The following is a 23,275-nucleotide window of genomic DNA, read 5'->3' as shown; positions in this document are numbered from 1 at the left end:
TGCATACTTGAAATGTCTCCTAATTTTGACGGCTGGATTGACACCAAGCTTCTCATGCAGTCCGGTATCGCCTGAGTCACTCCCGCTGCACATGATGAGGCTGGTTTCCTCTGTTGCCCACTGGCTCTCCTTTTATTACGGAATTTTCATGACCAGCTTCATTCCGACTGCTCTCCTTTCTGCATGTTGGATGCAGTGTATGCCATGCTGCAGGTGCTCACCTGGCATGGTCCTGGCCCTCCCTGGGTGGGTGAAGAGAAAGGAAGTGCCCCAACAGGGCACTGCAAGGCAGGGCAGCACCTGAGAGATCCTTCAGGTGCTTTCCTTTCTGTCCCCCTCACCCCCAAAACCAGAGGTCTTCTCCCTCTGACTTGCAAATGCCCCTTCCCTTCCCTTCCCACTGGAAAATAAGTTTGTGGGTACTTCTCATGCCTCCCTGGTTGTCTTCTTTTTCCTCTTGCTTAAGAAACAATCAGCTGAAATGTATGTCTACTCAGAAGTCCATCACTTTCTCCTCAATGGCCTTAATTCTCCATTCCATCCCATTGACTCCAATGGAACTAAGTCATGGAACAGGAGCTCAACCTGTTTTTGGGTGAAGGGGGTGCAGGTTCACTACTGTGGAAGAGCAGGAAGCTGTAGCACCCTTTCCGCTCACATGTGTGTGTGTGTGTATTTGGGTGGGGCCTGGGACAGAAGGAACTGCCGATGTTTTCCTTTCTAAAAATGTAGCCACACTCTTTTGTCCCTATGCATCTGACCATATCTGACTAGGAGGAAAGGCAATTTCCACCATGATTTGGGAGGCAGGCAGGAGAAACGGTAACCACCTCTGCGATTTTCACTCCTTCACACCTGCACATATCCAAGTGAGCTAAAATCAAGGGAACCTTAAAAGGCTGTTTCCCTGCATGCATCTCCTTTCCAACTCCTCCCGAGTTCTCAAATCTTACCAAGCAAGCAGCAACTACTAACAGCACTGTGGGGTGTATTTGTGAGGCAGGATCTGGCATGAAACCCGTGTTTATCCTGCAACAAGGCTTGCCATGTGCACCAGGGATAAGGAATATGGCTAGAGCAGCACCTAGATGAGAGCTTAATGAAATGAGGTTAAGTGTGGATCCAGCAAAAGGACTGAGTGGAGAATATGCATTTTGAGAGCATTTCCAGCACGGTGTCGTGGGTAAGAGCACAGGACTGGGACTCAGGCGATTTGCGTTCGAGTTCCCACTGAGCCATGAAACACACTGGGTGACTTTGGACTTGTCACAGCCTCTCAGTCCAACCAACCTCACAAGGTTGCTGTTGTGAGAATACAATGTCAGCCACCTTGGGCTCCTCACTAGAGGGAAAAAGGCCACATATACATGCAAGATGGTGATGATCGAGATTGAATACGGCTAGAAAAGGCATCTTCCTCTTGTAGTGACTGTGAAAAGGATTGAACTCCGAATTTCAAGTTAGGCTCTGGAATGCCCTTCCCTGGGAGGTTACACAGGTGCCCTCCCTGTTATGTTTCCAGAGGCAGCCCGTAACTTTTCTGTTCCAGGAGGCCTTTGGAAACAACTCGGACCTGTGAGAATGGACAAGCTCCGTGGTCTACGTTGTTTTACTTACATTTTACTTTGGGTATTTTTAATAATTTTAATATCCTAGCTGATTTAATTATATTTCTAACTTATATATTTGTTGATTTTATAATTGCTTAGATTTTTAATGATGCAAGCTGGCCTTGAGTCCCACTAACTAGGAATGGGTGGGATACAAATAGCTGTAAGTCATGAAAGCGGCTTAAAAGTTAAGCACATAGAAATGGAAACTGGAATCACTGATCCTTTACAAAAATGTTAATGACCCAAACAGAATGAAGCTGATCTGCAGCTATAAAGCATTAAGCAGGGAGGAAAACTAAATTTTGCCAGAATCTAAGGCTTTTAAGTGGGCTGCAGGACATGCATGCTTAATCACTTGCTTTTAGCTGTTTAGGCATTTCATAAACAAAGCTAATTCTCATAATTAATCAGTCACCTGGGATGTGGGGGTGGACTAACTTGTAGCTTTGAATATAATTTATATACTATGCATCTTCAATCTGATGTTTCTCAGAGCAGCTCTCAGAAATGCAGTAAGAGCAACACTGCTGAACTCAGCCACACTGAGTAGTATCTTGCAAGCATGGATAATAGTCAAGAATGCTGGAAATTGTACTCCATACCATTAGGAGGGTCACTGGTTTCACCTGCTGCAGCAATTTTATCAGGGTTGGCATTTGGAGAAACTGCCCAGGAACGTAATTCCAAAGCTAAGACATCATCATTGCAGTATCTTGTCTCTGGTCAGTATTTTCCTCACCTCTGAAAGCAGCAGTCTCTGGAAAGGGGACCTTGATGATTGTATATAAAGGAGGGCTCATCTGGGAAAAGACGACCCAGGTACACATGGAACAACTGTCATCATGTAGCAGCCAAATTGGTAAGCCGCCAATTCAGACCAAACTGCAGCTGTGAGCTTAGCCAGAGTGCTTTCTCTGCTCTGTTTGCAATATGGAAATAGAATACCAGTCTATTTAACAGCACTCTTTTAAGGCAGCCTACTCCAATCTGGCACCTGCCAGACTTTTTACACTTCTGGCAGGCACCCAGTTAGGGAAGTCTGTTTTAAAGATTACTGAAATAGTATATATGAGAGTACTATGAACACTTGCAAGCCCTAAAACAGGAGCGAGGAATCTGTAGTCCAACAGCACAATTATACCTTCCACTGGTTGTGCTGGATGGGACTTCTGGGAGTCCAACAACAGTTGGGGGGCTACGGATTTTCCACCCCTGTGGTAATAAAAATAATAATAAGGGCTATAATTACAGTCCCCCTTCCAACTTTACTTCTGCAGCCCTGCATAAACCATTCCCAAACCATGGAGACCAAAAGTAAAAAAGGTTGTATTGTTCTTGTTATGTGCCACCCCATGAACAAACACCCTCAAGAATGTCCTGTACTTCACAGCACTGCTGACCTCTTCCTTTATGGAGTCAATCCATCTTTTATTTGGTCTTTTTCTTCTGCCTTCAATATTCCATAGCATGACTGTCTTCTTAAAAAAAAATCGCTATTGTGAAAATTTTGAATAACCTATTGAAAAAGTTAGATATGTTAAATATAAGATCATTATTCATAGTTTAAACACAGATGAATAGCCTGCAGTGTCTCATACCCAGTCTAGTGTCACTCCAAGTAGAGAAAATATTAAAAAAAGGAAGAGAGAGTTGCTTACTGGCACTTTCCACTCTGCTGTTCTAGGCTGCTCCAGAGTCCTGTTCCCATGACAACAACTGAAGCACCAGGACTGGAGAAGATGAATGGGGCTGCCGAATATGTAAGATCTAATATTTGTCCTTGAGTGTCTAATCTTTTCGCACCTTCACTGGAGCTAAAGCCAGGAAATTTCCTGATATATTCTGGTCTGTTTGTTATTACTCAAAATACCAGCTCTTCAGCCTGTTGTCTGCTAGCAAAACTTTATTTCATATGCTAACTCAATTCTGCACATGCATAAATAGCAGTGAATCAGTCTCTTAGCCAGCAAGGTACATATGGAAATGTATACCAGTAGAAAGAGAGACCCTCAATGTTTCTGCAGACGAAGCTTAAGACCTTGGCTTAGATCCTGAGTTCTGCCTCCTGTGTGAAGGAGAACAACACAATTTTGCTGATTACTACTCCCTTATCACCCACTGTAACAAAAATTCTGTTCCAGAGGTCACTGCACTCTTCAGAGGGACTGTTGAAAACCTGAGGAGGAAATTGGTCAATGTTTCAGTTCCCCTTCCACCATCAGGAGCTAGATTGTAGTCCTTCTTGTTCTCAGAAAAGCAATTCAGGATAAATCCTTTCTCTAGGGTTTAGATGATTCTTCCATTTTGGTCAACCAAAAGGATGCCCTTCTTAATTTGATTTTTAAAAAATCAACTGCCTTTAATACTTTCATAGACTACCAGTGACAGATGCCACAAGGGAAAAAGGCAACCCCTCTAAAACAGGAGGGAATGCCTTTCCACGGGACGGCACCTGTTGAGAAAAATATATATTATCTAAGCAAAGAAAAAGTCTCCATTTCTTCAGAACAATTGCTTTTTATTCATCTGCAAATGAGTACAGAATTTAAAAGTGAACACCACGCATGATCAATCAACCCATTTATTTAAATCTGGTGGCAACCTTACTCACCTCTCCATTCTAGGTTTAATTAAGGCATCACAATATCATGATTTCGGAGAATGAGATACTGTGCAGGCTGGCTCCATGGATGTAAAGGATGTTTTCATTCACTTAGCTTGAGAAAAAAATAAAATAAAATCTGGGATTTTCTTGTCAGAGTATACATAGCTCAACAGATTAAGACAGATTTGGGCAGGGAGTATGTAATTTCAACTCATTTCTCTTTTAGAAAATATTGCTAAAGGAACTGATAAAATTGTCACTCCTGAATCCATTCTGAGACAAGAACATGCTTTCTGTAATTGAAAAGCACTGTCCTACCTGTGAAATTAAAGGCTATCTATCAGATTCAGAAAAAAACCCAGAGGCCCAAGGAGAATGTTCTGAGTTATTACCTCAAATTAGCAAGGGAGGTAACAAGTGAAGTAACAGAAGGTTTTTTCTAGCTCCAGAAATATATGACTGGTCTTTGTACAGGACCCAGTTCTAATGTCTGTAGGGCTACCTTATGATCCTCAATTATAAAAAACAAAAAATGACAATATCTGTTTTAGAGACTACAGGCAACATGTTTTCCCCCAGCTATATGACAGTCTGTTGGTAAAATTACTGTACCAAGAAACACACACAGATTACCAGCAATGTTGCATTACAGTCAATACCCTTTTATGGAAGGCAGTCTGAACCCAACTAATTTTCCAAGGGCAGCTCATACTGGCGGTTTTAAATGTTATGTTAGGTCATAAAAGACCCTAAGAGATTTCCAAAGACGTGCTTCTCACACATTTTCTCTTCCTACTCTATGCCTTTCAGCAGTTAGAATCCAGGAGGTAGGAAGCAATCTCTTTGGCTCATGCTGGGAAAGTTTCGCATAGATTGATGGTACACAATTTTTAAAAAAGATTTTGGTTGAGAGCTGAATGAACCCATCAATAGGAGTCTCTCTTAGCTCACCCCTCTCATTCTCTTTCCTTCCTGAAAGGACAAGCAGTACCCAGAATCTTCCTAAATATTACGTTCCGTGAGCTGTGTGCAAATTTGAAGCGCCATGTGACAAATGTGAGCACCTATTATTCCTCATTTCTTTTACCATTCTGAAAGAAACAGGACCGTGTAAGTGCTTTCATATGGCCATGGCGGCTGACTTGGTAAAGTATTCTTCTCCCCATCAAATGTCCATGCTACCTTCTTTTCTCAGGATCATTTTCATAGAAAGCAGCAATTCTGGCACCAAGAGAAGGTCAGCTGCAGTATCTGTTGTCTCTGTTGAAGGCTGCAGCATCTCTTAAGCAGTAGGTAAGAGTGGATCCTTTTGAGGCTTTAGGTCGTCCCCAACTCTGTTCAGCTCAAGCTCACCAATTACAGACATGTACTTAAACTCATCTGGCTGGTGGTTAAATGTTTCCACTAAACGGAACGTCTCCTGGCGCTCTGTGGCATAAAAAAGCTGCACCTGGCTGGCTAGGCACTGTGCTTCTGCTACATTCTGTGAAATTTAAAAAAAAAAAGGAAAAAACGCATACAGTGAAAGTTGTCAGAAGAGTTACAGGCTTTCCGCAGTTCTAATACAGCCTATTTCCCTTGAATGTCCAAAATCCAAGCCTGGGGAAATGCCACAGATCTGCTTCAGGGCTCTCCTGTTTGTGGTGGCCAGATTACTGATGCAGTAGCATGAAAAGCAAAGGCTCCACTGCAACACTGGTCATAAAAATCAAATACACACTGTTGTGATAGAGCTTTCCCCAGCCTGGCTGGGCTGGTGATGCAGTTATCCTCCAACGCATCTTATGTGCACCAGTTGGGGGAAGCTGTGCTAACACTTTACAGTGCAAGAGGAAAATTTCATGATCCATGTTTCATCTTAAAACAACACAAGCACTTCACTGCATGCAGCAAACTAAGTTGGCCATGCGGAGGGCCCTCTTCCAGCCTTAAGCCAATCCACCCACTGCCAGTGTGTTTGCTTTTTAACAGCTGGCAGTGGAGGCAAGTCTCAACTGTGTGCTCCTCACCAAGGCAGGGGAGGCACAGAGAATGTCTGTCTGTCGGCAGTAGATGGCCCTTGCGCGAGGAGCAGCTGAGAAAAACTGTGGATGCTACCGCACAGATGGGGTGGGTGGAAAGAGAAAGGTGATAGGAAAGTTGAGTAGAAGCATATATTTTTGTGAGAAAGCGCTCTCTTTCTCTCTCTCTCTTTCTCTCTCAGGAAAGAGTGAAGCAGAGGAATGGCTAGGAGAACAGGAGAAATAGGTGGTAAGCCACTTAGTGGTAGAAGTGAAGGATTCCCAATCTCAGAAATGTATGGTTGAAAAGAGACTGAGGGTCTGGGTGGGTGACCCCCCCATATACCCAGGAACCAGAAGGGTCCTGCTCATTAAGTTTTTCCTGATCTAGGCCTTGTGCAGGCGCAGAGGCCCATATGTGCAATACACAGAGACCATGAAGAAGAACTAGAAAGTCAGGCTCAAACTTCTTCTCCTCTAAGCTGTAGACACAACACTTTGGAATGGAATTCTTACCATATACTGCAGATAGGTAGTTACAATAAGAGAGGAAAGGGGCATGAACATGTTCACGACAACATTTTAAAGACATGTATTTAGCACTGAATCTTGGTCTGGTTTGCATGCCCCAGCAACCCAGAGTTCTTACATCCTGAATTGCTGTGAACAAGTACGCATACTGGTGCATGCTGTCCAATCATTCCTGCTACATTAGTTATTTCCTCTGGCTTTCTAGGTAAAGACAAGCCAGAGTTCCTGGTTCACACATGAGAAAAAACAATCCGGGATAGAGGGCTGATAATTAGCTTAGCCATTCCTTCTTATAACATCTAACATCCCCAAAACAGTGACAGGAACTACTCTATCAGTACCACTTGTGACAAAAAGAAAGGAAGTCCCATTTCTCATTAAACGTCCCTTACCAAAAATTTAGAATCCATTTCTGCAGTCATCAGGACAATTCCCTTTTCTTCTCGAAGCTCAGGATAATGGTACAAGATCAACTGGCTGGGAGCAGCTTCAGCTAGAGTCTGCAGCAAGCAGGAATGACCATTATTAATCAGTACACACAGCACAGCCCCTCAGGGAAGATCGAAAGCTGGAATTTTAAATTAACAAGCCAAGCCAAGCCAATCAAGGGTTTAGTCAGCACACGGACAGAAAGAGGTACCTACAAAATACAAGAAATAAAAGCACAAATAACCCTCCCAAGTGGAACTTTGTAACATCTGTATGAAAAAGAGTTTTGTATGATGTTGTTTTATGTGCTGTCAAATTGTTTCCAACTTATGACAGCCCTCTGAGTGAAGGCCCTCCAAAGTAACCTGTGCTTCACAGTCCTGCTCAGCTCCTATAAACTCAAAACTGTGGCTTTCTTTATGGAATTGATCCATCTCATAATTGGTCTTCCTCTTCTTTGTCTTCCTTTGACTTTCCCTTTGTTCTCATCTACAGTTCGTCTTGCCTGCTCATGATGTGGTCAAAGTACAACAGTTCTGGTTTCATCATTTTTGCTTCTAGGGAAAGCCTTGACATGATTTGATCTAGCACCCACTTATTCATCTTTCTGTTAGTTCAGGGAATTCACAATGGTCTCCTGAAGCACCATGTTCTGAAGGCATCACTATTCCCCCTGTCAACTTTCTTCTCTGTCCTGTTTTCACACACATACACAGCAGTCAGGAATACAATAATCTGGATGATCCTGGCCTTGGTCTTCATTGAAATGTCCTTTTACACTTGATGAACTTTTCTAGTTCCACTGCTGCCCTTTCAAGTCTGTCTTCTAAGCTCTTGGCTGCAGTCTCGCCTTGAATTGATGACCTCACCAAGTCATGCAAAACCTTGCACAATTTCAATTTCTAAATTTTGACATTAAAGTTCTGTAATACTTCTGTAGTCATCATTTTTGTTTTCTTAACATTCAGCTTCAGTCTTGCTTTTGCATATCCTCCTTTTACTTTCATCAGGAGTGGTTACAATTCATTTCTCTTTCTGCCAGTAATTTGATATCACCAGCCTATCCGCATGCCTATGGTATAAATATTGCATTTAAAGTTTTCAGTCTTTGTTGAGCACCCAGAGAGCTTTGGCTATTGCATTTAGCAATATAATACATGATGCAACACATCTGCAACAAAATTATGCAACACAGAATGCTCCCTGTTCAGGATCTTGGGCATTCTATTCCATCCCATCGCTCCTCAACCCTTGCTTTCCATTTCTCCCTCCCAAAATAAGTCCACCAGCGCTTGGGGGCACTAAGCATGCTCAGTCATCACTGGACAATTCAGGGGCTTTCCTCCCCATCTTCCAAAGATGCTGTATAGTTCTATAAATCTCCAGTCTCCCCACAGTGACATCTTGCGTATAAGCAATGCCACTCAGAGAACTGTCTTTTTAATATTATGCCAACTCTTAACAAAGTTATCTATTTTGTTAAATCTAAAACAGAAGGCCATATAGTTAAAAGCAACATAAAATGCAACAGCATGTGCCTCTCTTGAAACAAAATTGATAGAAGACTGAGGAAGGCAGCTACTTTCAAGTCCCACAGCATAAATGATTCTGCATTATCAGCTTTCACACAAAACCATTAATTGTCCTGTTTTATAGAATGGTTTAAAGCACCAACCTAGGAACACCCCTAGCAGTTCTTCCCAAACTCAACCCTAGACAAATTTTCTGAAAGGTCGCCTACCTGAATATTTATCAGAGAAGTGAAATGGAGTTCTGTTTCTGACCAATGCCCCACAAAAAACTCATACCCTTCCTTCCTTGGCAATGCATACAGAAACTGGGGAGAGGGGGAAATCCAATAGGTTTAGTTAGTTTCAGTTTACAATAAAACAAAAACACAAGCCCAGAGATAACAAATTTGCAGCCACAAGGGCCGAGCAACATGGGAATGATCAGTTTTGTGCCTTTCACAAAGCATTTCTCAGTCCCAGTTTTGAGACCAGTTTTGACCATGGCCTACACTATAAAGGTACTGCCATTAGGACAAGAAAAACACAACATTCTAACTCCAGGTTTTTATAAGCAGTAGTTTTTACATCAGACTGCACACTGTAGGATGTCCAATGGTCATTTATGGGCCAGCGATTTTACTGAATGTATTCAGAGATTCATAGCATGCATACTTATTCCAAGGAGTTCAGGAGGATGAACATAGTGATGCCCAGACAATCAGTCCTATGAGGTAGGTTAGACTGAAACATGCACTGAACACATGTAACACAACAGCACATCATGGGTAACTGGTTATGACAGGTTTTTGTGTCTTCTGAAGTTAGGTTGCTTCCCACAGGGTGGCTTATTTTTCATCAACAAGCCATCCTGATAACCCATAGCTTGTTCTAGTTCTTGCTTGATCCACAAAAGGTTGCTGTGCTCTCAGAATCAAAAGAGCAATTTGATTGTGGGATGTGGGGAGCCCTAGTGAACCAATTGGTAAAAGTGGCAACAACCTCTCTTTGCAATTTTGCCCTTGCTGCCTCCAGTGACAGCTTCAACTTGTTATTTTTCATGTATATTACATAATCCAGCCATTCTGTTCACAGCTGAAACATACAAGGAAATTGACCCAGCAAGACTATGCATATCAGATAATTCTAGAAGCAAAAGAATGACCCAAAAAATTACAAATACAATTACACAATTTTCTGAAGCTGAAAAAAAAATACAACCCCAATTGCACATTTTGAAGCTCTTAAACAAAGCATCAATTAACTAAAAGGAACGGTTTTATACATATTTTACCCAAACACATTTTGCACAGTAAGCAATCAAAAGTCAATTTTCTGCAACCAGAAGAGTACAAGAACCAAAACAGATGCAACAAGACAGATACACCATACTTACTGATGGGCACTTCTGTACCCGCTTCCAGATCACATCAAAAGTCTTTCCCTTTAGAAGAAACAGAGGAGGGGGGAAACTATTAATTGAAATTTACTTTTAGATTGCCTTTAAGGAAAGAACCCATAAAGCTTGATTAGCTCTCACCACTGGGAAATAAAGGCTAAAGTCTTGGAATTTGCCTTACCAATAATTTGTGGTGGATTCCAAAAATCATATTCTATCAAAATGGTTGAACTCTAAAAATCAAATATAAAAATGGAACAGAAAATAAGCCACTTCCTCTACTAGCATTAATACTAGAACAGAACCAGTAACAACTACCCTGGATCCAGACTTGGTCATACTTCACGTAGACCCACAAAAATCAACGAGACTTTAAGATTTGTTTTTATTTTGGTATGCCTATGAAAGCAAATAAGATTGACTTTGAGCAGGAAAAAAATAGCAAAAATGGAATACTGCAGATCCACATCCTCCTGAGAAAGCAACATTTTTGTAAGATTCAGTATGTATCCATTAGAAGGCTTTAAGTGTCCATGTATGAGTAAATAAGTGCTACTCTGCTACCTACCCCACAGGTAGGACTATCTCTTTCTAAACTGCATAAATGCAACACTCACCTGTTCAGGGAATATAAGTGAAAGAGAATGTAAGAGAACACACACACCCATACATCCAGAATATATGTCTGTATATGTAAATATACAATGGGAGTCTGTACATGTTGTGCATCTCTGCACAATCCAGTTTCCCTTGGTAGAGATGCACAACATGTGAAGTCCTTGCATATGGCGACAGCATTAGTTCTTTGAGAGATCTCATCCAGAAATAAGTGTATGCATGTGGTCCATTGTAGTAAATGGCAAAGCACTGGCACTCCTAATAACTAGTAGGGCTTATGTTTTGCCTTGAATTTAATACCAAGAGGGGGAAAAGAACTTGGCATCTGATCAAATGACATTGCATCATGAGCTACACCTGTTTCTTCTCTATTTAGTTCACTCATATTATTAGTTTAATTGAAACAACTAAGAACAAGAGGAAAGTTGTTTAGCAGACTTTTCTGCTTCCATCGCAACAGTTCTCATATTACTGTACATGAATCATTCTCACACATACAGAACCTTAAAGGATCGCCCCTTCCTTTTTGCTATAGTCTGTCCTTCTTGTGTCCTAATTGTACTTACAGGAATAACTGCATAAACTGTGTCTTCACCAGAAAAATATTGCTTCCATATCTGGAAGAAAGAAACAACTACACTAACTTCATAGGCAATCATTGAAAAGTAAAGTAACTTCAAATAAAGGTAACCATCATTCATTCACAATATGACGTGATTGGTAACCACTAAATTATTATTCAAGCAGGGAAACTTGATTTGGTCTTCACTGATATATCCTGCAGCCTATATCCACATACCAGCCACTTTGAAGGACCAAGAGTCACATGATTAATTTGACTTACCCTTCAGAAGTGCTTTCAACTAAAACTAAATATTATTATTGCAATATTACATTGAGGGCCTGCCTTCTTCCTCTTTCCCACCCAAGGCAGCTTACATTGCTCCATTGAGGTAGGTTAGGTTGAGCATGAGTGACTAGCCCCAAGTCACCCAGCAGGCTTCAAGACCAACTGGAGACTACAACCCAGATCTCGTAGGTCCCCAGTCCAACACTCCAACCACCACCTCCAGGGCGCTCCCATCGTTACAATAAAGTGAATGAACAAGCATAACACGCACCAAAGCAAAGTAAAATTGTGCAAAGTGATGCTTTTAAAGACCTAGGAGAATTTTTTTAAAAAAAAATCATGTGCCAAAAAGACCTCAAGGTGGAAACTGGGTGAACTACTCTGAGGGGAGTGTTCTACAGGTTGAATACCACTGCTGAGAAGATCTCTCCCCAGTCACCCACCACCTGACTTCAGAAGGCAGGGGAATCCAAATGATGGACTCAAATCAAAGGGAGAAGCATGCATGGAAAGAGACTTCCAGCAATTATTGCACCATCTATGAAAATAATTATGAGTTGATTGTCATGTGTGAAGCACAATGCAGGTGTTTCTTTCAGACAATTAGACAGATTCAGCAACGCGCAGAGCACTCGCCTGGTTCATGGAGCTGCAGTACAGAATGACACTTGACACATGACAGTAAACATCTATTTTTATTTATGACAGGCATCTCCATATAAGAAACAACAACTCAAGACATGGCCCTGTAGCTCTGGCCATGGAAGCTTTCATAAGTGTTATATGTACCGAACAAGAGGTTCTGTCCAGTGAAATATCTACAAAAAACTATACCAAAATTCTTTCAGTTTGTTTTCACCTGTTTTATTTCTTCAGGCTTCTTCTGTTTCATCATCTCAACATTAAGTATTGAATCAAGTGTCTGAAACAAATTGCAAACAATAAAGCTTGCATGCAACTATAAAAGAAATTAATATTTTAATTCTGGTATGTATGAACAATACATGAACAGACTTAAACAGGAAACCACATACGATTAACTAATCTCCAGTAATAAAATAGAAGTACAACAGACAGCAAGATTTCTGATAAGACCAATGAGTGGGGAGGGGAAACTGAGTACAAGACCCGGGAAGCTTATTTTAGGTGATCTGGGCCTGGGCTCCTCATCCCATTACGCATGGGCACTTCCAAGGGTAACCATGAAGCCATTCCCAATGTGCTGCCTGCAAACTCATCCAAAACTTTAAAAAACTCTTTAAAAATATAAATATATGGGTTTGGATATATTCATAGCAATTAATACATCTCAAATGGATTTAGTTTACAGGCAATTATGCATGCTTCAACAGAAGAAGACCAAGAATCCAGATAAGTGCATTAGAAAATGGTAGCTATATGCCACCAATTCCAGTTTAAACATGTTTAAACTCTGCAATGCATTGTATCATAAAAAATTTAGTGCTACCATTCCAATGTTGTATTAAAAATATTTTAGCTGTCAAAAAGGTATAGAAATTCACTTATATTAACCAGTTGTCCACTTCCATGAAAAAGATAAAAAAATAAACAAGTGTGAACATCAGTGAATATTAAGACTGTTCTTGTACAACCTTTATCTGTGTAATAACATCCCCCAACAAAGAAAGGAAAGTGTATGTTCAAAAGAAGCACTAGCTGTACCACATCACTGGCAATTAGCTGAATTAGACAATTCCTTATTAAACAGATGTTGCTACATCCAATACACATGCTGGGGTTGCTGATGAGTAAGACACAGCCTAAAACACAAGATGTGACAGGTGGCTGCCCAAGTAATCATCCACTGATTAGACATTTTGTGGTACTGCTCACAGCAGCTTCTCAAATACCCAAATATGCCCATGGGTACAAAATTTTGGGAACCCTGGTCTAGGCTGCGCCAGTTCTTCACATGACTTTCTGCAGTGGGTCCAATGAAAACAATGATTCTCTAGCTGCATCATAAAAGATGTTTTTCTGAATTCTATATAGATATCAGTGGTCCTAGTTACACACAATGGTAAAGTTTAATTTAAGCCAAGATGCACCGGGTTTCAATATTTTTATTGTATAATTTTGTTCTTGTTGTGAGCCGCCCCGAGGCTTTGTTGCAATGGGGGCGGCATAAAAATGTTTTAAATAAATAAATAAATAAATAAATAAAGTTTGGTGCCAAATCATGGGTTAATTAATTAACCCATAATTTGCAGGGATACACTGTGTGCAAGTCATTTCCAATTAACCAAATAACAAGTTATGGGTTGTTTAACTCACAAACAACCCAAAGTGTCCAGGTTTGGACATCACATGAATAACCTTACACACACTGCTGTTTGCAAGGGGAAGTGGTGGGTGTGGAGGAGTTAACTGCACACTCTGCACTCATGCACAACAGGTTGTGCTGTTGTTATATGACAACCAGGTCACCGTCTAAAAACACTGAAATTCAGGTCCCATGGATTCAGTGTCAACAGTCTGTTAATTGGACCATACTGGATCCCATAGGATCTTATACAACAAGTATGTTAAAGATTATTAAGGTAAAAACAAAATAGATGTTTAATAAAAATTCCATCTTACCTTATTTTTTGTGAATGCATGTTTTTGTCCTTTGGCCTAAAATGGAACAGTAAAAGTTTCATTTAAAAACAGATTAGTAACAAAACTGTTACACTATTTTCCTGTGTTTGAAAGAACAAATCAACAAGACACAAAAATACATACATAGTTAAAAACAATTTGTAGACTGAGGGATTATGTAAAACAATACAAGTTGCCAAAATTTGTGCCATCAGCAGCACTTAGCGCAGATGCTGGTTCTTTATCATCAGAGAGCAAAGGTGGGTTTTTTATTTGTAATGTACTGGCCGATATTTATATTATTAGAAAATACTTCTATTTTGTTATATTCAGTGCATGAAGATTGTGATAGTACTAAATGGAAGAATCCTCTGGAAAACAAATGTTGTACTTGTGATATTCCTTATATTTCTCCCCCTTTATCTACAAGAAGGCAAAATTAATCTTATTCTACTGGATCACAGATATTGATTTATCAGATCTCTATAGCATCTGCCATAAATATTTGTTCTCCTTTATATTTGGGAGTTGTTATGGTGCCACAGTGAGGCTGTGTTAACTTCTTGAGGTCATTATTTGTCCCAAAATAAAGGAAAGCATTTACACTCATTTGCTTCAGAATACTGCCCTCGACTAACTGGAAGAAATATAAATGGCATTCCATATGCAAATTGTGCATGCCAGTCTGGCAATGAGTTAGCAACTGTTACAAGGGTTACGATTGCAAAATGTTTTAACAATGAAAAAAGTGATTTGTCCTTTGACTGCTCTCTTCCCAAGAAGGCCTTCTTTATGGATACAAAATCTTATATAACTGAATTAGTTGCAAACTTGTATTCCAAACTACTAGAAACACAGAAACAAAACAAGTCAGAAGGGGCATCCTGAGCCATCCTTGTATGTATGTATCCTGGAACCCTTGGCTCCAGCTGGCTCCACTCATGTAATTCCCAACATGTGCTTGTCCAGTCTTTCCTTGAACATCCTCAGTGATGGGGCCTCATCCACCTCCCTTGGAAGCCCATTCCATATCCAAGGGGTCCTAACTGTCAGGAAGTACTTCCTGGCATCCAACCTGAAGCCTGGTTCCTTGACCTTTGCCCCATTGGAATGTGTCCTGCCCTCCACTTCAGGGAAGAACAGTTCATTAATCTGTAATAGGTTACTAATCTATAAGCAACTTCTGCAGAAGTGCTAATGGTACTATTTAAGTCTGTCTTAAATTTGAATACATTTTAATAATGAAAGTGCTTGATTAGACGGTATCTTTGCACTTCTTTGTATTTCTACCTTTCTTTTAATAAAGAATAAAATATTTGTTTTGGAAAAGTTTATGGACTGTGGGGAAATGTGGCATCCCTTTTAAACATAATGGTTTTGCTCATGGGCTGGTGAAATTCCCCCTTGCCGTAAGATAATTTTATTTATAGCTAGTCAGGCAAAACAATATGCAGGCAATAAAAATGACCAATGGCTGTGGCACATTTACTTGTGTTTGGCCTCTGAATAGAAAAATATCCCCTGGCTAGTCTTCACAAAGTAGGGACAAATATTCAACGTCTACAAGAATGCTGAGAGAGACACAGAAGACAGAAAGGGGAGAGAAACACCCAAAATGGGTTTGCATAACATGGCAAACTGTCATGGGTAGGTAGCCATGCTTGGCTGCCATATCATCCAAATTCAGACTGTTTCTTGCAAGGGGCTTATTATTGCCCCCAATAAGCCACCCTAACGATCCATGGTGTATTCTAGGGCTCCTTAAGCCCACAATAGGCTCTTACATTATCTGAACCAGGCACAGTAATCCCACTGTAGGTTGTGGAAAGTGGTGAAGGAGCCACCTGACAAGAGAGGCAAAGCACCCAGACTCCTCTTGGCAATTTCACCTGCGCCATCACCCATGACAGCAGTTCCACCAATGCCTAATCAGCATGCTGGCGCAAGTATCACTGGAGAATTATGAAGAACACAAAGTTATGATGATGGCTGTAAGGCCCAAGCTTAAGCTTAAGGTTGTCCAATGTGGATTAGGAGGGCCTGTAGAGGCAATTTTTGCCTCCCATCCTCCTGCCCTGCAGATTTCATTAGATGGGCTTCCCCAGTCTCCTTGTCTCTTCATTCACCAGAATGGCCCATCTCCTCTTCTGAGGTAAGTTTTCTAACCACAGAGGGCAGCTAGGACTGTTTTTTCTGCATCAGCTATGAGGGCGTGGAGGAGAAGAGTCACATTTCCACTCCTGTTTCCAAAGTCAGAGTGCTATCTTTGAAAGGAGGAATTTGAATATGGTCCATGTCACACTTGTCCAAGGATGAAAGGATTGCTCTCTCTCTCTCTCCATCAGCTAGATTAGAAAGCTTTTAATCAATTAAATGACATCTAAATTAATTCAACAGTTTTTTAATTGTTAATGACTGAAACAGAAACATTTAAAAAAAGCTACAGTGCCTGCTTTTGTATATCATCTGAAAACAAAAAAGTTTATTTTTTTCTTTCAGAAAATGCAATGCATATAGTTTCATCCATATGCATTATTCCAATGCAATGCATATAATTTCATTCATATGCACAGACTGACATGCAAGACAGAAAGAAGCTGTCAACCTGTACAAATTATATTTATGCAAGAACTGTGTCTGTTCAAAATCCTAATGGGCAAAATAGCTTTGAAACATCTCTGAAGTTCCTGAATCTTAGCTTGGTAATTGGTCTATACTGTGAAATAAGATTGCCTTTTGGAAACTACTGTTTTAAACAAACTGGAACACAAGGTCCAGTAGTCGGAAACACTTCTGTTAAATGCAAAACAATTCATTCACAAGAACCAATAAACAACTGCACCACCTTTTCATAGGTAAATAACCTCACAAAGACACACATAAAAGCAATCAAGATATTTTCTAGACAGCTTTTCCTAACCCAGATTTCTAATAGTTAATAGACCATAAGGTATTGACCTTACCTTTTCCTCCATGCTTTTAACAAACTCTGCTTGCTTTGAATGTCCCACTGGCTGCTTTTTCACATCATTCCGTTGCTCCATTCGGGCTTTAAAAATCTCTGGATTGGATCTGAATCAACATTAGCACAGTTAATAGCTACTAAACAACAGTGCAATTTATTCCTGCTCTATCTCAAAAACCCATGACTGACTGGCTGTAATATGCTCTTACCATAAGCTAACTTTACAATTTATCCTCTGAAACGGTTTAGGAAGATAAATTTAGTATTACCTAAGTAAGCACAAAACTCAACGATTAACAGTAGAAGTCTTGCAAGAGCAAAACAAACACTTTTTCTTAATTATGGTAGCACTCAAAACAGTAAACAGTATCATGCAAATAAGGTTTGAGCTGCAGATTAAGAGACACCTGTGGAGGTACGAGAAAACCTCTAAAATGTGCGCAGGAGCCCAGTCAGATGCATATTTGATCAGGCGCAAATCGCACTAGAAAGTAGTCTTTGAAAAGGCGCACAGAACTGCAGGCTTCGCCCCCTAAGAGGGCAAAAGGAGAACTTACTCCTCCTATACGAGGCAGCGGGCGAACATTTCTAACCGTATCCCTGTGTGTTCCTCCCGGAGAGGACGTAACTCAAGGAGGCCGGCAATGCCCCCCCCCCCCCCCCGCCGCCGCCCCCTTCCTGCAGGCAGTCCCTCCCTCCCCGTTACCTGCGAAGTCCCTCGATCTTGCTCTGGTACTTCTCGAAGAAGGGATTCCCCTCCAGGCCACTCTCGCCCCCAGCCCCGCGCGTCGCCAGCAGCAGCGGGCGCGGCGGCAGCAGGAGGCCGAGCGGCCGCAGAGCGGCGAAGCGCCCCGCCAGCGCTCCCCGGGACAGACCGAGCCCCGCCGCTCCCCACAGCTGCTGCACGTACCCCGCGGCCATCCTGTCCCTCTCTGCCCACATCGGCCGAGAGCAGCGCGTAACACCTCCCGCCTCCTTCGCGCAGCCCAGCACAAAGGTTCCGGCCCCAAGTAAACGGAGCTGGGTGGGGATTGAGGCGGTGGCAACCGAAATTCCCCGGGCGCTGTGTAATCATCGGGGGCCAAGGGAAGGGGGCGCAACGGACACCCGGGAAGCTCGGTAATTTCAGAAGGTGCATGAAACATGCAGCCCGCTCCTTTGCGAGTTTAAATGGAACGAAGGTCCAAGGAATATTAGCGAGCATCCCAACTGAGACTGCAATGAGGCTAAGCACAGTTACCTGGACGTAATCTCATTTAACACAGCGGAACTTACTTCTGCGTGGACTTCATAGAATAATGGAATTGCGCTATTGCTTCTAAGTAAAAATGCATAGATAGGCACCATGCAAATGAATGCTTAAGGACTGCATATAGCTCTTAAAGGAAGTGACACATCCCATTAAGATTGGTATCTGCTTTGGGAGAAGCTCTGTCTAAGGAGCTGGACTAAAATACTTAAACCAAGATTGCAGTACAGGATAAATCCTTCAAATCTAGGAAAATGATAGCAGGCATAGAAAGCATACTCCTCAGGCCCTTGACAACCCTAAGCGTGTAGGCTTATTGAACATTTGCCCTATGCAAGAAAAACATCTGCACTGGGCTACAGTTTGTCCGGCTTCCGATTTTTCTGTATGTCTGTGTTTCAACTGCCACCTGCACTGGGATTTAAAAAAAACAAAACAAAACTCTTTCTTCCTTGCATTGACAAACAGGAATACATCTGAATACCTACAGAACATCATCAGATATGTAGAAACTACTATAGTGGTTCTGGAGACCACTATAGTATGAATGTTATTGAAAGGAATGATGAAAAGCTCCAACCCATTGACAAATAGATTATTGAAAGAGAGAAGAACAAAGTCAGAATGCAGCTTTTCAACGGAACATGAGATAGAAAATTGATTTTTTCAGATGCTCAAGAATGGCAGCAATCCTTAGGGAAATTTCCACCCTTGGTTGTTTGCTGGCTGAAAAGCCTTCTCTCTTATTAACCTGATTACCCATTCTTGTACATAAGGGATTTCAGTCACATGCCAAGAACACTCATTTGAGTGGAAAGTGTGTGTTCTTGAGCCTTCAGGAATGGTATCCTAGCTGCCATTATCTCACTGTTAGCTTTAGAATGTTTATCTCATTCCCATTCTGTTTCAATGACACTAGCTTCAACTATCTTCTGCTTTAGTTAGTTTTCCTTCCCTCCTTAGAACAGCAAAGAGGCCAAGACAGATTTGACACATTCCAAAAGGTTTCTGTATGTAAATAATGATTATATCAAGTGGTAAGTAGCATAGTCACCATTCTTAACTATTAGCAAATATTTATGACTTGAAAGGTTTATTTGGCTCTTACAACAAGTCAATGTGTGAATGACATGGTTGAGGGAATAGCAATGTACATGGGCTACACATTCATCTGGGAGTAATAATTTTGAAAATTACTGAAAATAGTGACAGCATGGCCTGCAAACAGAAACATCTGGGGAGAAACATCTTTTAGCAGGGCCTTTTTTTAGCATTTGTGCAGAATACCCACCCAACTGGATTTAATACCAACAACACAATATCTCTTACCTCCTGCCATGTGAATGGACAGCTTTCTGCCATCTGGTCTGTATTTTCTTAGTGTAAATAGAGATTTCATTCAACATACCCATACAGCTTCCAAATTATGTGTGGAATTCTATTATCTTTAGAAATTCCCAAAATATTTAAGGCTTATGTTGCTATTGACTAATAGATAATATCCAATGGGTACCTATACTTTGTGTCATCCTCTAGCATCAGTTTGCATGAGAAAGTCCTAAGTTTAAATTGCTGCCTGCTGGCCTTAGTGAGTTACTCTCTCTGAGCCTGCCTAATGAACAGGATTGTTAAATAAAATCTTGGATATTTATATATTTGCAATATTTTCATTTATCCTGAAAATATTGCAAATATATATGCATGGTGGAAGTAAAAAAATGCAGGGTGGAAGTAAAAAAAAAATGTAGATTCTAAACAAATACCAGTATATTTAAGGCTGAAGAAAGGCCATAATTTCACAAGCCTGAAATCACTTTCCCAGGATCGGTCCTTCTTCTGTTATAGAACTAATGCAGTTATAATTCTAAGAAGATTGTGCTGCTCATTTTGAACATCCATGTTTATATGTCATTATCTTGCTGAAATATGTTTTACCCAGTAGTAGATTGTAAAGCATCCCCATGCACACCTCCACAGGTTATCCAACTATGAAATCAAAGTGCTTCCTGTTTTGATTCTGCACTTTTGTTAATTGTAGCATACAGTTCAGATAGTAGTTCAGTTACAGTTGTAGCTGAAGGATGGGAAGATTTGGGATTGGAGGCACTTTTCCTAGTCCTTGGGGAGGACTGGAGAGAGGACAAGGATGCTAAGGCCCTGAATCCACAGTCTGCATGCTATGATTGAGACTTGACTTCAGACAAAGGGAAGGTATGGTAGGTTAGTAGTCAAGCTAATCCAGGACTACAGGGGCAGTCTGTTCTGTTCTGGACATGTCGTACTCCTTCAGCTTTATGACTCAGAGTTATTTCTTAGCCCAGTGCCACTTATGGAGGGTTAGATGGCTGTTAGATGTGCCTTTTCCTGGTGAAGGAAGGCCTGGCCACAGCAATCTATGCCTTCATCAGTCTAATTTAGATGATTACATGCTCAGCATGGGGCTGCCCCCAAAAGTGTCTGGAAACTCGAGCGAGCACAAAATGGAACGAGCACATTATGTTCTGGTCCTTTAAATATGTAAGCTGACCTACCCCTATTCCAAGTTAATATGTTAAGTAGATCCTTTAGTTCAAATGAGACTCCTCAAGCATTTAGAACACTTTTAAAGTGTTTTAGATGTTACAGATTCAAACAGGTTTCAGACCTTCTGTGTTGGTAGCAGTTTTACAAAATATGTCACAGAGACACACTTTCTGCTGGTGCATTACTCTTACTACATGGCCTTATTTTCAGGTTTGCTGCCCATCTACTTTGGAAGTCTGGGATTTTGTTACATCTTGGTATTCAGTTGTATGCTCTTTCTTCAATGGAGGAAACAAATCCACCAGAAGCAGCGTGCAAAAGCCTGGGTCAAACAGATGAAGTCAGAATTGTATTTCCAACGTGCTTTGGCTCATAAAGCTGACAAGGAAACCCAGCGTGAAACTAACACAGAAGTTCACAGTCCTGAATTCAAGAGCATCACAAAGCCACAAGGCAGCTTCTTGTCTAATGAGATTATTAATGAAAGCCAGGGTGATCCCACTCCTCCATTTCCTGATCCAGATCCGTACAAGCCAGTGTTTCAGGAAATACCTTGTGCCTGTGCTCTCGCACACTTGCCACCCCTGCTCGAGCATTCAGCCTCTTACCCTTGCTCTAGTATTCCAGCTGAAAGCACACCATTCCCCTCTCCTCTGAAATCTGCCATGTTGAAAAATGAATCACACAGCTTTGGTAGAAGCATCTCTGCTTAGCAGTAAATTTAATGGACAGGGTCGTCTAAAGTGATTTTTACTGCATTCTAATTAAAGACTAGTTTCACAATGCTTTCGAACTTTGTTGGGTTTTCTTTTTCTTATTGGGAGGACAGAGGTTCTACAAGAAATATAACTATCATTAGAATTTAAGAATTAGATTATATAATGCCAAATTGAAACACACACACATTGTCTAAGAGACTTATAAAATATCTGTCCTACAATTTCATTCCAATTGGCCAAAAGTCCAAGATATCACAGAATCATAGTTTTTAGACCTTACTGAATGCTCTAAGTATAAGCTTTTATTTTAGTTCGAATTCCAGATGCAAAGTAAAGTGCCATCTAGTGGCTGAAGCAAGAAAGCAGCATTTAGTGAAAGAGAACTTGTTAGGCTCCTCTCAAGAATCTACAACACCTCTAGCTCCAGTACTGCTCTTACCTATCTATACCAATCTAATCCTTGCTACCACCTTGCAAGAATACCATGGGAAAATAGTATTTATGTACTATTTGATCCCTGGCTTATTACAGCAGACATTTAGGCTTCTCTAATTACTTTTTTATTCTAAGATGGAGACACAGAAAACAAAATATAGCAAGAAAGAAAAGGCCATTGGCCTAAATGCCTAATTTAGATATAAGTCCTATTTTAGAATGACTAAGGGTGTACAAACTAGAGTTTGACTAATCCCTGACCCTATTTTTTTCAGAAATGTGCTTTTTAATTTGAAGTAAACAATATTAAAACATCACCAAAAACCAAATCAAATGAAAAACAAATTCCATCAGACATTAGCCCAACATATCTACAGAATTGGACTCAACAAGTACTTATCAATGGCACCCTCTCAAACAATGGAGAGGTAACAAGCAGGTCAGCCCTGGGCCCAGTGCTCTTCAATATTTTTATTTATGGTTTGGAATAATTGCAGGGAATGCTTATTGCACCTGCAGATGACACACAATATCTCTCCTGGAAGACAGAAACGAAATTCAAAGCGATCTTGATAGGCTGGAGAATTGGGCTGAAAACAACAGAATGAAACTTAGTAGGGACAAGTGCCAAGTTCTGTACCTAGGAAAAAGAAGCCAAATACATAGTTACAAGATGGAGGATACCTGTCTCAACAATATTGCAAGTGAGAAAGATCTTGGAACAAGCTGAATATAGGTCAATATTATTTGACCTATATTTGACCTTCAATATTATTTGAAGGCAAATGTTATTTTGGGCTACCTTACTACTAACATAGGCAAATATTTAAAGCAAAAACAATATTCTGATTCAAACCTCTGTGATCAATGTTAAAGAACCTCTATTCTCAATATATTTTTGAGATAGTGGAATGTTATCTATATTGTGTTCATAGTACCCAAAACATATATGCTTACTTTGAACTAAATTCTACCAGTTTCAGTAACACATAGTAGAGAGGGAAAGAGAATTTCTGCACAATAGTTCAAAGGCTATCAGTACTGGGATTTTTATAAGTTGTTCCTTAACAGAGCTCCTCTTCCCTAATTTCCCCACTTCCAGGCCTGACTGCAAGCATGAGATGGTCTTTGAAGTGTAGAATTAATATGCAGGAAAAAGTTTGTTGTGTGTTTTTACACAAGATTAACAGCACAAAAGCAATTCCCATTGACTTCCAGGTAAATGGCTTT

General features: G+C 40.7%; 2 protein-coding genes across 3 annotated transcripts; one reads left to right on the top strand and one right to left on the bottom strand.

Annotated features, from left to right (window-relative positions):
• Window positions 1-4,110: 4,110 nt before the first annotated feature.
• ATPAF1 (ATP synthase mitochondrial F1 complex assembly factor 1) lies at window positions 4,111-18,076 on the bottom strand. Of its 2 annotated transcripts, XM_044441330.1 has the most exons (10): window positions 17,826-18,076; window positions 17,118-17,226; window positions 14,155-14,190; window positions 12,413-12,475; window positions 11,270-11,320; window positions 10,083-10,130; window positions 8,920-9,015; window positions 7,142-7,249; window positions 5,401-5,701; window positions 4,111-4,330 (listed from the first exon to the last, which is right to left on the bottom strand). In XM_044441330.1, exons 1-9 carry the CDS (start codon window positions 18,059-18,061, stop codon window positions 5,501-5,503), a joined length of 948 nt encoding a protein of 315 aa, XP_044297265.1. In that variant the 5' UTR covers window positions 18,062-18,076; the 3' UTR covers window positions 4,111-4,330; window positions 5,401-5,500. The 2 variants fall into 2 exon arrangements, with proteins under 2 accessions (XP_044297265.1, XP_044297272.1); XM_044441337.1 differs by lacking the exon at window positions 17,826-18,076 and adding an exon at window positions 17,677-17,698 and having other exon boundaries at window positions 4,111-5,701.
• Window positions 18,077-21,085: 3,009 nt separating this feature from the next.
• Window positions 21,086-21,614, top strand: TEX38 (testis expressed 38). The gene has a single exon (XM_044451530.1). The coding sequence runs from the start codon at window positions 21,086-21,088 to the stop codon at window positions 21,602-21,604; it is 519 nt and encodes a 172-aa protein (XP_044307465.1). The 3' UTR covers window positions 21,605-21,614.
• Window positions 21,615-23,275: the final 1,661 nt, after the last annotated feature.

Source organism: Varanus komodoensis, unplaced genomic scaffold (genome assembly GCF_004798865.1).
Source record: "Varanus komodoensis strain SLA01 unplaced genomic scaffold, ASM479886v1 scaffold1, whole genome shotgun sequence".
Taxonomy (NCBI): Eukaryota; Metazoa; Chordata; class Lepidosauria; order Squamata; family Varanidae; genus Varanus; species Varanus komodoensis.
This window is presented reverse-complemented; position numbering and strand designations above follow the sequence as displayed.